The sequence below is a fragment of the Pteropus vampyrus genome, unplaced genomic scaffold, assembly GCF_000151845.1.
Source record: "Pteropus vampyrus isolate Shadow unplaced genomic scaffold, Pvam_2.0 Scaffold135, whole genome shotgun sequence".
Classification (NCBI taxonomy): domain Eukaryota; kingdom Metazoa; phylum Chordata; class Mammalia; order Chiroptera; family Pteropodidae; genus Pteropus; species Pteropus vampyrus.
In genome coordinates, this window is record NW_011888916.1 from 2087058 (window position 1) to 2101925 (window position 14868).

The following is a 14868-nucleotide window of genomic DNA, read 5'->3' on the forward strand; positions in this document are numbered from 1 at the left end:
TAGTCATGAGGGAAATGCAAAGCAAAACCACAATGAGATACCATTTCACACTCACTGGGATGGTTATAATAAAAAAGACAGATCCAAGTGTTGCTGAGGATGCGGAGAAATTGAAGCCATCATAAATTGCTGGTACAAATCTATAATGGTACAGCTACTTTGGATAACAGTTTACCAGAAAATTAAACATATGACCAAGTAATTCTACGCCTAGAAAGATCCAAGAAAGATGCAAACATACATTTATACAAAAACTACTATGTGGATATTCATACTAGTGTTACTCTTAATAGCCACAAAGAGGCAACAACCCAAATGCCCATGGATAAACAAAATGTGGTATATTCACTAATGGATTATAAAGCAATCAAAAACAAATGAAATACTGATACATACTACAACATGGATGACCCTTAAAAACACTATGCTAAGTGAAGGAAGCCAGACACAAAAGATCATAATTCTATTTATACGGAATGTCCAAAATAGGCAAATCCATAGGGACAGAAAGTTGATTAGTAGTTGCCTAGGGCCGGGGAGGTGACTGCTAATGAATATGGGATTTCTTCATGGAGTGATGAAAATGTTCTAAAATTAGATAGTGGCACTTGGTTGCATGACTCTGTGTATGTACTAAAAAAATTATTGAATTGTACATTTAAAATGGGTGAATTCATATTATGTAAGTTATATCTCAATAAAGTTGCCTTAAAAAAATTAGGCCAATGATTGATAAGGGACTGGGAACTCTTAGTGCAAAGTAACACCATACAAATTAGTTTCTTGTTGCAAGGGGGAAAGACTTACTCTTAAATGTATGGATTGAACTACCATCACTTTAATACAAGGATTAATGTTAGCATTACAAAAATAGGTCAATCAGGTATTATGATACAATGCAAAATGAGATATAGCTATGACATATGCTAGTCAAAAACCTTTAGACGTGAATCCATTACACTTTTAGCTGTAAAGTGCAGTTTAGAGATAAATACAGAAATCAAAGAAACAAACTAAACGATACCGCAAGAATGCAAGGGCACAAAACAATTTTAGGACTAGTCCAATCTCATAGTCAGTGTCACTGAAAAATAAGGACAATGCTAAATTAAAGAGATCTTGAGAAATTAAACAAAGTGTTATTAAATACAAGGTTGGGGTCAGATATTAGCCTGCATAGATAGCTACCTGTAATAAACATATTTTGGACCAGATGGGGCAATCTAAATAGCACCTGGATATTAAAGGAAATGAACATTTACTCATAGTGAAAGTGAACATCACTGACAAAAAGAACAAGTTGCAAGTTGATCTCATTTTAGTAAAATAAAAATTAAAACATATATAAGTGCTTAGAAAAAGATCTGGAAAAAAAATGCACTGAAAGTTGTGAAGTAGTAATTTCTAGATGATGGGAATGTCAAGTTTTCATTCCTGTATATCTATATATCCTAATATTCTACCCACTACATATATTGCTTTTGTAATAATAAAAGAATTATTTATTAAAAGACAGTCACGTGGGAGCTTTAATAAACTAACGGCACCCAGGCCTTCCTCAACATAAATTTTAAAAAGTTGAGAACAACTGCTTTTAAGAACTGGGAATGGATAAAAGGGAAAACTCTTACCTAAGATTATCTTTAAAAAACAAACAAAAAACAGCCACGAAGTTTTTCATTTGAGTTAGGAAGACTACTCTAAACAGAGACAGTAACAAACAAAATCTTATAGAAGTAGCAAACTGTATTAGCCAATTTACAAATCAGGGTCCTTAGTTGAAAGAAAGAAACCATATTTAGGTAGAGTAAGCAAAAAAGGAATTTATCATATAGTGAGCATTCAGAGAATGAATGAGAACCTCCTTCACTCTGCAAACATGCAGAAACCAAGTAAAGCTTAGTCAAAACCACCAACCAAGGTCACACCACAGGAAGAGCCTCTTAGGAAACTGCCCCACTAGCAATGCCACTGCCACTAGCCAATGGAATGGAACCTAAACTGTCCTTGCTTTGTTGCATTTCTCACAGTCTAGTGTATTGAGTAGCACAGCTGCCAGGGGTCCGGAACAGAAAGTATATGTGTGTGTATGCATACAAGTTACACGCACACAGCCTTTCCAGTTTCCCTTCCCACTAATATTCACAAAAAAGGCAATATTGGAAGGGGGTTAAAACAGTAAACAGACAAAAGGAACAACAAAGGATCACTTTAAAGCCCAATTAGTAGAATGTCTAACACAAGAATCCTTTCAGTCTTCTCATTAGTAACAAACTTTCATCACTGTATCTTCTGCTTCACTGTTCCAGAAAACATTTCCTGAAAGTAATTTGACAAAGTAGAAAATTTTTAAAGATTAAAATTTATAACCTTTCTCCATTCCATTGTTTTGTCATTCAAAGGTCACAAACACTTGTGGCAATTATACCGAAACATTCGCTACCCCACTAATAAAAATAGAATTTACTGAAATCACAACGGTTCCAAATAAAAATAGTATGATACATAAGTACATTTGTTATCTAATGCAATCTGACACATTAAATTCTGGCAAGATTCAGATAAGTGGATTAGATTCATGCAAGTATTTGAAACAAAGGTTTTAGAACCAGCAAAAACGTTTTTATAACATTTGCTCCAAAAGCCGTTGTTAACAATTCTACTACAAACAAGCTATTCAGTAGTGATAACTTTTATCAAATATTTGCAGCTACACTGACCCTAATAGTCAGTGTCACTGAAAAATAAGGACAACGATAAATTAAAGAGATCCTGAGAAATTAAACAAAGTGTTATTAAATACAAGGTTGGGCTCAGATATTAGCCTGCATAGATACCTACCTGTAATAAACATATTTTGGACCAATTTCCTATGAATATAAGTAAATAGGCTATTTGTCACCTTTTAAAAACTAAATTTTTATAATTGAGGTTTAATAGTAGTGACTACTGTTATCACAAAACACGTTTTTACTTCAAGTTCATTTTGCTTACAAGCATTTCTAAAACTCTCTTAAGAATAAATTTTTTTTCTCATCCAAACATTACTTTTAAGTTAGAAGAGCAGACTCTGGAGCTAGTTGGCTCTGCGACCTTGGGCAAGTCACTTGACCGTTTTTTTTTGTTTGTTTGTTTTGGGTTTTTTTTGCTTCAAATAAGGCCTTATCTGTAATCTGAAGATTGTTAGAAAGCTGATGATTAAATGAGTGAATATATATAAAGTGTTAAGAACAGTGTCAGGCTATTTTCCCCTACAGGCAAAAAGTGAGTACTCAATAAGTGTTAAGAATGATGTTTTTAATAGGTGCGGGGTGGTGGTGGTGGGGGGGAGCGGGGGGGGATAGGGAAATAAACAAGAGTAAAAAAAACCAGTTTTGAGAAAATTTCAGACCAAATAGGCAGATAAAACTACTCACTAGTAAACAAAAACAGAAAATAAAACTTGCAAACTCAGCATACTTAGTTCAATTTCATAATACAATAAATATATACAAGAAAAAAAGAACAAGAAACAAACTGCCGTAAAAGTTAATATTGAATATGGCCCAGAAGCAAACCAAATTCTCCATTTCACAAGCATATGAAAGGAGGGCAAATAACTCATAAAATTACTCTATGCTGCTCAATAGAGAAATTATAAGAAAATGATATAGATGAGAACCAGTGAACAAACCAGGAAAAAAAAAAATCCCTAAAAGCAGACTCACCTATGAAAGTCTTCTCCTCACTTCTCCCTCCCCGCAAATCAAAACTCAGTCTAAGCCTCTATATCCAACTACCGACTTACAGGAAATCAGGAAAATCTACAATGTGGGAAATGCAGGACAAATGACCTTTTTTCCCCCATAAAAAAAGTGCAAGGAAAAAACCAGAAGAAACATACAATTTAAGAGACCTGAAAGAATGCCAGTCAATTATAGTGTGTGGGACTTGGATTCTGATTCCAATAGAACTGTACTAAGAAAGAAAAACAAAACAAAAATCTCCACGTGCAATGATCTGTTCAAATTTCACTAAGGATCAGTGAAAAGATGTTCATTAAAATAACTTCATACAATTTATTTAACAAGTATTAAGTGCTTCTTATTGTTGGCATCGTTTTAAGAACTTTACAGATTATTTCATTTATTAACCACGATAAACCTATGAGAAGGTACTACTGTCCCCATTTAAGAGAGGAAAGAACAGGCACAGAAACCTCACCTAACATTCTCCTGAGGTCATAAAGCTGTAAGTGGCAATGCTGAGATTCAAAATCAGGCTATAAAGCTGGTGCCCTTAATTACCATACCATACTTTTTATGTGATGTGGTAGAAACAAGTGTTTTAAAATCAGATAAAGCTGCCTGAATCCCCATCTCCTTAAGTTATACAAATTACTTAACTTCTTGGAACCTCTGTATACTCACTTAGAAGAGTTAATATATATTTTAAAGTGTTTTAAGGAATGGGATTATATATATTGGACTCTATTATAGCTTCTAATTTATGAAGCCCACAATAAATGGTTCTCATTACCCTTCTCATCATACTTGGTAAGACTAATTATAAAGTGTAGAGTTAGTAATTCATAAATGCATAGCAGGAACACTGAAATGGTTCTACTTTTTAATTAACTAAAGAGCCACCAAATCAAGTTTTCAACATACTTATAAACTTCAAAGATAGCAATAATTAAGAATTTTTATATAATGAAATTTAAACTTATAATGAACAGAAACAAGAGTTTGCAATCTAAATTTAAAGTATAGCCCAACTTATATGAATTCAATTTTGTTTTTGAAAATAGAACTTATTCCAAACAAGTAGACCTACTGCTCGGAAAGTGTACTAAAAATGTGTTTATGCTGGTGATTCCCTAACCTAATGTCTGTTTAACATAAAACAAAGTAGTTTTGTCACATGAAAGGAAGGTACATTTAATGAGTATGTTAAAAACCAACTCCTTAAAGAAAGACAGCTTTCTATGTTGTTATCCTCTGAATATTTTTGCACTTACTTGTTAAACTAAGTTCTCTGGTGGCAAGAATGTTTTATGGTCATCTTGTATTACTAGCCCTTGTATTACCACACCAAAACTGGCACCATAGCACAGCCTCTAGCATTTCTTAAAATGACTGACCTGTTTTGTCTGAAAAATGAAAAATGATTTGCCCAACAGGTCAATTAAAGGTTATTTGCTTCAGTAAAGGAAAATAACAATTAGAATCCTTTAAATATTTACCTAATATATCTGAAATCACCTATACAAATTCAATTTACATGACGTTAGCAATATTTTACCTCATTAGTTAAGATGTACTTTTGGACAAAACTTCAGTTCTGCTTACTGAACTATTTTTCAAGTTTGATTGTAGTCAGTTTTGTATTGGGCAGACTTCAATGGAAAATAAAAACCAGGGTCTGATTTAGAAGTGACTTGGGCAGCACAACCACATATTAAATTCCAGACAATGGCACTAACAGTTATTTACGAGGTAGCATGCACCACCTAGATTTTCCCCCATCTATTTGAAAAACTAGAAATACACACACCAAAATTCATCTTTTCCATTAACTATTTTTTTAGTTGGGAGCCTTTAAAATTTTCCATTAACTACTTTTTTAGTTGGGAGCCTTTAAAATTTTTTGTACCTCTCATCTTTCTAAGCCTTTTTTTCATGTTTCAGGGCAGCAGCCATATGGTTAATCATAACAACTTAGAAACAGACTGCTTAGGTTGAATACAGGCTCTGCTACCAACTGGATAAATCTCTGGACTTATTTTCCTCAACTAAAATATGGGGATAAAACAATATCTACCTCATAGTAATAATAAAGATAAAGCATTTTAAGTAACAGTCCCTGGCATATTAGAGTTATCAGTGTTATTCTTATACAATTTAAGTGTATAAAACAAAGATATGCAATCTGCTGGTCTCATTCAGAATTGCGTTTTCCCTGTAACTGAGCATTTAAAAATGAATTATGAGCAGAAATGTGCCCAGATTTCCTATTATCCCAAACATAGTGAAACGGTTGCATGTGCCCTCCTCACCCAAGCCTTTAAACAGACACTGATGGAGAAAACTGAATGAATTCATTCAAAATAAAAGTCTTCCTAACACTTCCGCCCCAAAATTCAAGAGCCCTGATAAGACACTATCCAGAATCAATTGAAAGAATATTTATATCAATATGTGCAAACCACTCTGAGCACCTTGAGGGGAAAAAAAAAAAAAAAAAAAAAAAGATCTCACTCAAGTTTGAGTCCAGTAGGCAATGATGGCAAAATACAAAGAAACTGACTTGTAATTTCTAAAAAGCTCTTTAAATGTTTTTCTTCTCTTGGAAAACCACCAAAATAAGAACAAAAAATTCTAGGGGAACTGACGAAAATAAACTTTTGTATTGAAAGAATGTAGGAAAGTAAATCGAAACTGACTCCTTAGGGAAGATGACAGCTTATTTTACTATTAATTCTAAAATTCTCATTCAGAATTAGCATTTTATTATTTTACCTTTCAGAAAGATTGCAACTTGAAACTCAAGCACCTTCCCCAACACTGATTTAACTGCTTCTGGTTTCCATTCTATGCCTTTTTGTTTTCAGTTAAACTTCTGGATCTTATGGTTAAAAAAAAAAGAAAAAAAAAAGAAAAAAAAGAAAGATCTTATTCTTAAAAAAAGGCAAACAAAAAGAAGGCCGCCCTTTTGTTTAAAAGAGCACAACGATCAGACACTCCACTTCTAAAGTTTGTTTTCACTTGTCTTACACTCTTCTAATAATTGCTACAAACTTAACAGTATTCTGATTCCTTTTCAAGTATTACACATAAAAGACCTTAGAAAAAATTTTAGAAAAGGCCAACAGTCCACTAAACTACAAATCTAAGTCTACTGAAGACTACCAATCACTTTACTTTTGGATGTCATTTACACAGGAACGTGACTTCTGTTCCTAAATTAAAACACGGACCACCATTAACTTCGTTTTCCCTAACAAGTAAGTACCAAAGTTAAGAGCAAATATTTCAACAAATATGACAAACTCACCTCGGAGCACAAAACTGGCTGATAAAATTAACACCACAGCACAATTTCAAAACTATAAGCAACTACAACAAACAAACCCCGCACCCACCCTTATGTAAACTTTTGGAGTAAGCAAACTTCTTTAGCCTCACCTTTGTTTTCGTCTAGCAAGGACTCTTCAAGATAAGACATCAATTGCAAGAAGACCAAAAGATCAAAGAGATTCAGTTGTCTCCGTAAGAGAAACAACTAAAAATTTAAGATAACTTAAAGTATTTAAGTTACTGAAGCTCGAGGCACTTCCCTAAGCTACAGCCATTTTAGATTCAGCCTTTCTTTTGAATTTCACGAGGTGGGGTGGGGTGGGGCGAGAGGTAGATTTAAAACAACAACAACAAAAATTTCTCGTTGTAACACTTTAAGATCAACCGGCTTCTTTTCGGGGGCGGGGTTGGTAGGTGCTGGATAGACTAAATCAACGAAAACACTTCGCTATCAAGGAAAACCGGAACGCTAGGGGTTAAAGTTCTTTTCCCTTCAGATACTCCACATTTGACTTACACGATTATTTCCTCCTTAGGTTTTCCTTCATTGGAAAAAAGGCGCTGGCTCTAACTTAAGAAGGAAAGAAAAAACCCGTAAACCAAGTCACTCAAACACCAACAAGCCGAAACTCCTGGAGAGGAGCCAGAGAGCCGCAGGTGAGCGTTCCGACCCGGAGACCAAAGTTGAAGTAGGAGCACTCTGGCAGAGGCGCAGCGACGCTTGCGCTCAAAGCGCCACGCTCGGGGGTAGGTGCCCGGTACGAAATACGGGACCCGTGGGCTCCGCTCCCCTTTTCGGGGCCGACCTACACCCAACCACCTGTGTGAGAGCCTCCTTCAACTTGTTTTATCAGCCGGCCGGTCAAGCACCGGGCGGAGTCCCACGCCAGGAAAACTCTAGATCTCCTATTACCCATTGTCCGGAACTCCCACTCACCGGGCAGCGGCCGGACTACAACCAGAAACCGGACGCGGCGTCTAAGGGAGCGTCCCCAGCTTCCTGATCCCGCAGAGGTGGAGAACCCACAACCATAACAAAGCTCTTCCCAAAATGGCTGCCCGGCCCACAAGGCCCAGGAGGGGCAGATCGGACGAGGGGGGAGGAGCGACGACCAGCCCAGCCCTCTCCCACCCGACCCCGCCTCCTACACGCCCACTAATTCGCACAGTCCACAAGGGCGCACGCACCCTGTTTGGATGACCCTGCCCGCGCCGTACACCGCCACCGTTGGAGCGCGTGAACGGCGGTTATTCCCTGCCCCGCCCCCAGCGACTCCGACCCCGGCTAGCCTAGTTTGGCACTCCCCTCTTATCCTGGTGCCCAACACTCAGGCCTGGACGCGTGTCAATGAGTAGGGTGGTGTGTATATATGTACCCATTTTTCCCTGTCCCTTCTTTACTTTCCCATACCCCATCTCTGGGTAAGCACCCGTTCCCAAACTACCTCTACAAGTACTAGCAAACCAGTTTAGCAGAAGCATGTTTTCCGACCCCTTCCCACCTTCCGCTCCTTCAGGTGCGCATGTCAAGACTCCAGCCCCCAGCGGGCCACTCGGCAAGGCTGTGGAAGTCTGCGTGGCTGGAGCCGACGCGCTACCCGCTGGGAGTGGTAGTTCCGTCTGATGGCTGGCGTCCCGCCCCCCGCCCAGCGCAGGGCGGATTTCTGTCCGCAGTGCCATGGCGGAGAAGCGGTTCTCCGACCCATAGTCTCATTGGGTATAGCATGACGGGAAGAGACAGCACTGCCGTGATAGAGAAGGAAATAAAAGTGAAAGCCTATCGCGACCAGAAACGGTTACTATTACAAAAAATTAGCTGTGAGCTCATACTGCATGGGAAGCCAAACCTTATATGATGGCTGGCAACTAGGAAGCTAGGCCACCTAGAATCCAGAGGAATGGAGAAGCTGGCCAGCGTGGGCACCTTGAGCTGTTCTACTATGTGTTTCCAGAAGGTCACTCCAATTGCTTGGTGCTGTTCCCTTTGATAGTAAAATGGAGGCCCAAAGAAGGGAACAGACTTACCCAAGGTCACATAGCCGACAAGTTAAAGTTAAAGCAAAAGGTGACAGAGGGAATGATCTAACTTTACGAATCGCCCCCCGGCTCTTATCACCACATCTTTCATGAAAGCCCGTCCCTTGTGCTCTTTATTTCTTAATGAAGTTTCCGTGTTCCAGGAAAGAGAATGGAAGTAGAAAGATCCCTCCCCCACAAATGGTATTAGTTCAGGACTCTAATGCGCAGTGAGATGTGTCCCGACGATTCTAGAAAGGCTGCCGTTACGCAAAATAAAAGATGAGTTCCAGAGCACAAGCAGTTTGACCAAGCCACATTTGGCCTGGTCTCCAAATCTCTCCTACCTTCCTCCACCACCATCACTGAGATTGTTTCAGTAGTTGCACTCTACCCTCCCGAATTCTGCGGGTTAGATTCTGCTGGCTGGGAAACCTGTGAATAGAGAGGCAAGGATCGTTCGGGTGGGTACTCTACAGACTTCAAAAGCCGACTTTCACTAGAATTAGGAGTGGCCCAAGACGGAAAGCACTGCCTGGGAACCACTTTAACGCTGGTCAAGTCCCCACCCGGACTCATTTTTTCCCGTTGTCAGGAAGTGGGGGACTGTCTAACCCCACTTGCCGGAAGTGTCTTTTCACGAGAACCTGGATTTTCCTGCAGCTCAGCTTTCCATCTCCCGGCGCGACGCTGGCAAGTAAATAGCAGGGCAGCTGCCAGTGGCGCAGGTTGGGAAGGTGAGCACTAAGGGTTAGGAGTAAACCGAAGCCGCGGGCTCTGTTGGGCAAAGTTTCCCCAGGATGCTTGCGTCCAGACTCCACCCCCTTTTCTCATGTCTCTGAGGCTTACAGTTTGTAACTTTTTCTCTTGGGGCAGTGGAAATACTTGAGCGTTTTCGCCTAAATTGAGCGGATTAACCCTTGGATCTTTATCCTTAATTTCCTCACCAGTTGGCAGGCCCCGAGCTTTAGGCTATCATTTTTTCGCTTTGATACCCATGAGTTAGAAGACACGTCAGTGCACGGGGGAGTTCCAAAGGTGGAAGGAGCGCTTAGATTTTAAGTGGGGTGGCCAGGAAGCCCCTTGGGCAGATGATTTTGAGCCAAGGTGTGCGGCCCCCGTATATATCTGCTTGGGAGTCAGGGAGTGTGTGTGGTGGGTGTCATTTAAGACCTCAGAGGCCCAGGACAACAACTCCCTACTTGCTTCCTTACATGTAGAATGAAGACATGGACTTGTATACAGGATTTCTCCACCCAAGCCTAATATCTGTGATCAAGAAATTAGTTCATTAAAAATTTTAATTAAGCGGCAACTGTGGGTTTTAGACTTAACACCTCATTTTCCTGGTTAGAAATGGGACTTGTGTAAGACAGATCTGGATTCATATTTTCACTCAGCCACTTACTGGCTACATATATTAGACAGGGTTCTTAACTATTCTCTCTTGTGTAAGCAAGGAATAATAGCTAACATTTTTGAGTGTTTACTTTGTGTCAGGAACTGTTCTCAGGTCTTTACATGTATTAACTCATTTAATTTTTACGACTCTATGTAATTATGTTTATTTTCAAGTGTAAACTGTCCATAGCAAAATTAAGTAACTTGTCCAAAATCACAAAGGTAGTAAGTATTGGCCCCTGGATTCCAACCCAGATTGACTCAAGTTTGCGCTCTAACAGGCTACATACAGTCTCTCAGCACCAAGTTGATTTGATGATGTTACTGTATTAAATGAGTTAATGCATATAAAACACAGTTATAGTGTATGGTTCATAGCTAAATTGTATGGATTGTGACTATCATTTTGAGCTGTTAACTCCTAAGCCTCAAAGTAGGTAACGAAGGGGAAAAAAAGAACAGAGGCTATGACCTTCAGTCTTATGGAAACTGTTATGTGAAAGAAATTCACATGAGTTACTACTTTAAGAAATTATGATCTATGGCCATGCCACCCTGAAAAAGCCAGATGCCATCTGATCTCGGAAGCTAAGCAGGGTTGGGCCTTGTTAGTACTTGGATGGGAGACCACCTAGGAAGACCAGGTGCTGTAGGCTTAAAAAATAAGGGATTGTAAGCTGACAAGGTCCTTGCAATCTGTAAGGTCAACTAAGGGTAGCTTTGCCAAAGAAAAAAGTAAAATTAAAAAAAAATAAAATTATGTATAAAATGAAGACAATTAAGTGACATCTTGTTTTGTAGACAGCAACATGCTTGTGATTCAGCTCCTCCACTTAGCTGTAAAAATACATTGATCAGAACTGCCTGGCATCTTCCTGAGCAAGACTTCATTAGGGCCCAGTATGCTTCACTTCATCAAAAAGTTTTCTCGAGCATCTTCAAAGGTTAGTTTATTCAGCAAATATTTGAGCACTACTTGCCAGGCATGGCTTGGCTGGGCAACACCGATGGCAAAAAAAAAAAGAAAAAAAAAGAAAAAAAATCCTTATTTTCATATTCAAAAGGGGGAGGGGTTAAAATACAGATAAGTAAAATCTTTACTATTTCAAGTGGTAAGTGCTGTGTTGAACTATAAAGCAGGGAAAGGGAATAAAGAGTGTCAACAAGAGCTGGGATTGCATTTATAAAGGAGTGTCAACGAGTTGGGATTGGTCAAAAGTGAGGGAATGGGCCATGTAAGTAGCTCAGGGAACATTCTAGACAAAAGGTTTTCAGAAAAAAGGCCTCAAGGTGGAATCATGCCTAGCATTTTGAAGAAACACCAAGATTCTTAAAAAACTCTTTTTCTTTTATCTAACACTTTTTGAGTTACTGATGATCTATTTACTAGTTGAAGTCTGGAATCTGCTCACTAAAACATGGTATCAGCAGGAGTGGTTTACTTTGGCCACATACCATGAAAGGCACTAGGAATTTTATTTTTCTTTAAGGCAAAGGAAAAAATATGGTCCTGGCTCCTGAGTCTTTTTAATTCACTGTGAGAATTATAATGGAAGTATGTACAAGGTACTTATTTATAGGAGCATTAAATCAGATTGGAGAAAGTTTCAAGCTGAATTTTGAAAGATAAGTTCCCTAGATAGAAAAGTAGTAAGCTAGAATTCTAGGCACAGACATGTAGAAAGGCATGGAGCTATGAAAAATATGCACTGCCCATAAAACTAAATTAGAAGATAGATTGCTTTTCCCTATATAAAATAGCATTCTCACAGTAATTAGTGCAGCTGCTTTTACAATTTATTAATAGAAAAAGCAGTTTAGAATGCCAAATACTAAAGACTTAGTCTTTATCTGTTCCTGTTTGAGATGTTTCTTTTATGGAATAAGATTAGTGTAGGCCAAAACATCACTGGTTTCTATTTAGTTTCTTTTTCATGTTGTGTAGCTACTTGTCTTTGCCAGCAGTAACATCATCCTGTAGTCCAACCTTTCTGTAAAGTTCTATATGCTAACACAAACCAGATAGTTTGTTTTTATATCATTCTAGGTTGGGATTAACTGAGATGTTTGGTGATATATATATTTGAAAATAAACATATATATATATTTAAATGTTTTTGTATTCTGGTTCTATTTTCTCTATAGATGCTGAAGTACCCTTTCACAATCGGAGTAGGAGCCAGTAGGAGAATAGAAATACTTTCTCTAAAGACGTGTCTCCAGCAGAACTTTTCACCTTTGTTTCTAAGGTCTTGGCCTTTCTCATCATTTCCAGTGTATATGAGCAAGACACAATACTATCATACTTCTCCATGCAGCTTTAAGCGGAAGCAAGAAGTAATTCCAGCCAGGCCACCAAAAACCATCACTTACTTGCCTGACAGCCCAAAGCCAGCATTATATGTAACTGTGGCAGGATTAATCCCCTTTGTTGCTCCACCACTGATCATGGTGATGACAAAGACTTATATCCCCATATTAGCTTTTACTCAGATGGCTTATGGAGCCAGCTTCCTATCTTTCTTGGGAGGTATCAGATGGGGTTTTGCTCTGCCAGAAGGTAGCCCAGCTAAACCAGACTTCCTCAATTTAGCTAATAGTACAGTTCCTGTTGTGTTTTCATGGTTTGCTTTCCTCATTTCTGAAAGGCTCAGTGAAGCTATAGTAACAGTCATAATAGGTTTGGGGATAGCATTACATATCGAACTTTTTCTCTTGCCACATTATCCCAATTGGTTCAGAGCCATGAGGATAGTAGTCACTTTAGTGGCCTTTTTATCATTTATAATCACTTTACTAGCTAAAGGTATTTATCTAGAGAAGGGACCTAAGAGACCTGGTCAAGTAGAATAAATATAAAACTACTCTGTAGATGATGTTAGCATATTGGCTACAAGCCTTGTAAGATTGTTTTGCATCTCTTTTTTCTACTTCTATTGTTTAGTTGTTTCCCACCAATAGTAATTCTTCACATTACTTTTCATTCAAGAAATCCTTATTTCATAGGAATCATGTGATCGACAGCTTGAAAATCACTAACAAGTCCTTTTCATGTCATTAGGTTATAGTTCTCATTCAATTTTTTTGTTATGTAGACGTCCACTCAAGTATTTCAATGTTTTATTTTGAAAAATGTAAATTAAAAAAATCAAAAATCCCTTTTGCTAGAGCCTTATGATGACTGAAAACACACATTCTCCCATTTCAAGAGTAAAACTTCATATCCATGAATGTCTGGAAATAATAGGTGGTTCCAGGGTGTTTTCATTGCATTTGCCCACGGAAATTGTATTTCCAAGCTCATTTTACCTGGTATATCCTAGTTATGAGCTGAAAGAATCTGTGGCTCTAAAGTCATTTGCGAGTAGTATCATGAAGGGAATTCATGCTTAAAGAAAAGCTGGACACATTTTCCAGTTTTTATCAGGCTATTTGGTAGGGAATAGACACAACTTATCACCAAACAGAACACCAGCTGGCCAAACATATTTAAAAGAATAAAGCCACTAGTACATACAAGTTGAGAAAGAGGAAAGGTCAAGCTGGAGCCATTTGATGTTCTAATGATTGGTGCTATCTAGTTTTACATGTTAGCTCACAGAGAAGCTTTTTTAAAACAGCAAAAGCATCACCTTGGGATTCTAACTTGAAAACCTCATCTCTTGAGATTCTTAGCCTCATAGAAAAAGAAAAAACATTTAAAATAGTGTAAGAATACAAATCAGGAGATATCACCTGGTATGTGTTATCTTTGTATAAGTATTCAAATAGTAAATTTCAAAAGTAAATTATATACATATGATTTCCACTCTAGTATTCTTGCTGTGGGGAGATCAGTCTGGAGTGGTAACTTGTTTACTACATGACTGTTAAGGGCTGAACTATATGTTAATTAAGTCCTAATTCCCAATATCTAAGAATTTGACCTTATTTGGAAATAGGGTCTTTACAGAACTAATAGTGTTAACATGAGGTCATAAGGAAAGACTATAATGTTAATATTACTGGTGTTCTTATAATGGGAAAATGTAGAGACCAACACACATACAGGGAGAATGCCATGTGAACATGAATATGGCTACCTTCCAAGGAGAAAAGCCTGGAACAGATCCCTCCCTCTTAGCTCTCTGAAGGAACCAATTCTACCAACACCTTTAGATTTCCAGCCTCTAAAACTGTGACACAATAAATTCTGTTGTTTAAATTTCTATGGTACTTTGTCATAGCAGCCTTAGGCAAACAAACACAACACCATGGAGCTAGACCTTGTTTTGATCATTGAAAAGCTTACCAGTTAAAGTCTGTGGCTGAAACCACCACACAATCCTTTATTAATGTAGAGAATAGTTTACTAGAGCCTAATAAGGGAAAGAAAGCTCATACTCCTCAGAAG

General features: G+C 38.2%; 2 protein-coding genes and 1 pseudogene across 5 annotated transcripts in view; 2 read left to right on the forward strand and 1 right to left on the reverse strand.

Moving 5' to 3' along the window:
• The window catches only part of GPBP1L1 (GC-rich promoter binding protein 1 like 1), a 42787-nt gene extending 33163 nt beyond the window's left edge, over nt 1-9624 (reverse strand). Inside the window, exon 1 of one of the 4 annotated variants that reach the window (XM_011367600.2) lies at nt 9422-9624. The gene's annotated coding sequence lies outside the window, so the exon portion shown is untranslated. Of the gene's footprint in view, nt 1-7575; nt 7597-7995; nt 8147-8560; nt 8658-9421 lie in introns of those variants that run through there. The other 3 variants (XM_011367603.2, XM_011367601.2, XM_011367604.2) reach the window with 3 other exon arrangements.
• Nucleotides 9625-9663: 39 nt separating this feature from the next.
• Nucleotides 9664-14679, forward strand: TMEM69 (transmembrane protein 69). Its single transcript, XM_011367605.2, has 3 exons — nt 9664-9811; nt 11277-11419; nt 12621-14679. The coding sequence occupies exons 2-3, from the start codon at nt 11378-11380 to the stop codon at nt 13326-13328; spliced, it is 750 nt and encodes a 249-aa protein (XP_011365907.1). The 5' UTR covers nt 9664-9811; nt 11277-11377; the 3' UTR covers nt 13329-14679.
• Nucleotides 11013-11131, forward strand: LOC111744460 (annotated as a pseudogene).
• Nucleotides 14680-14868: the final 189 nt, after the last annotated feature.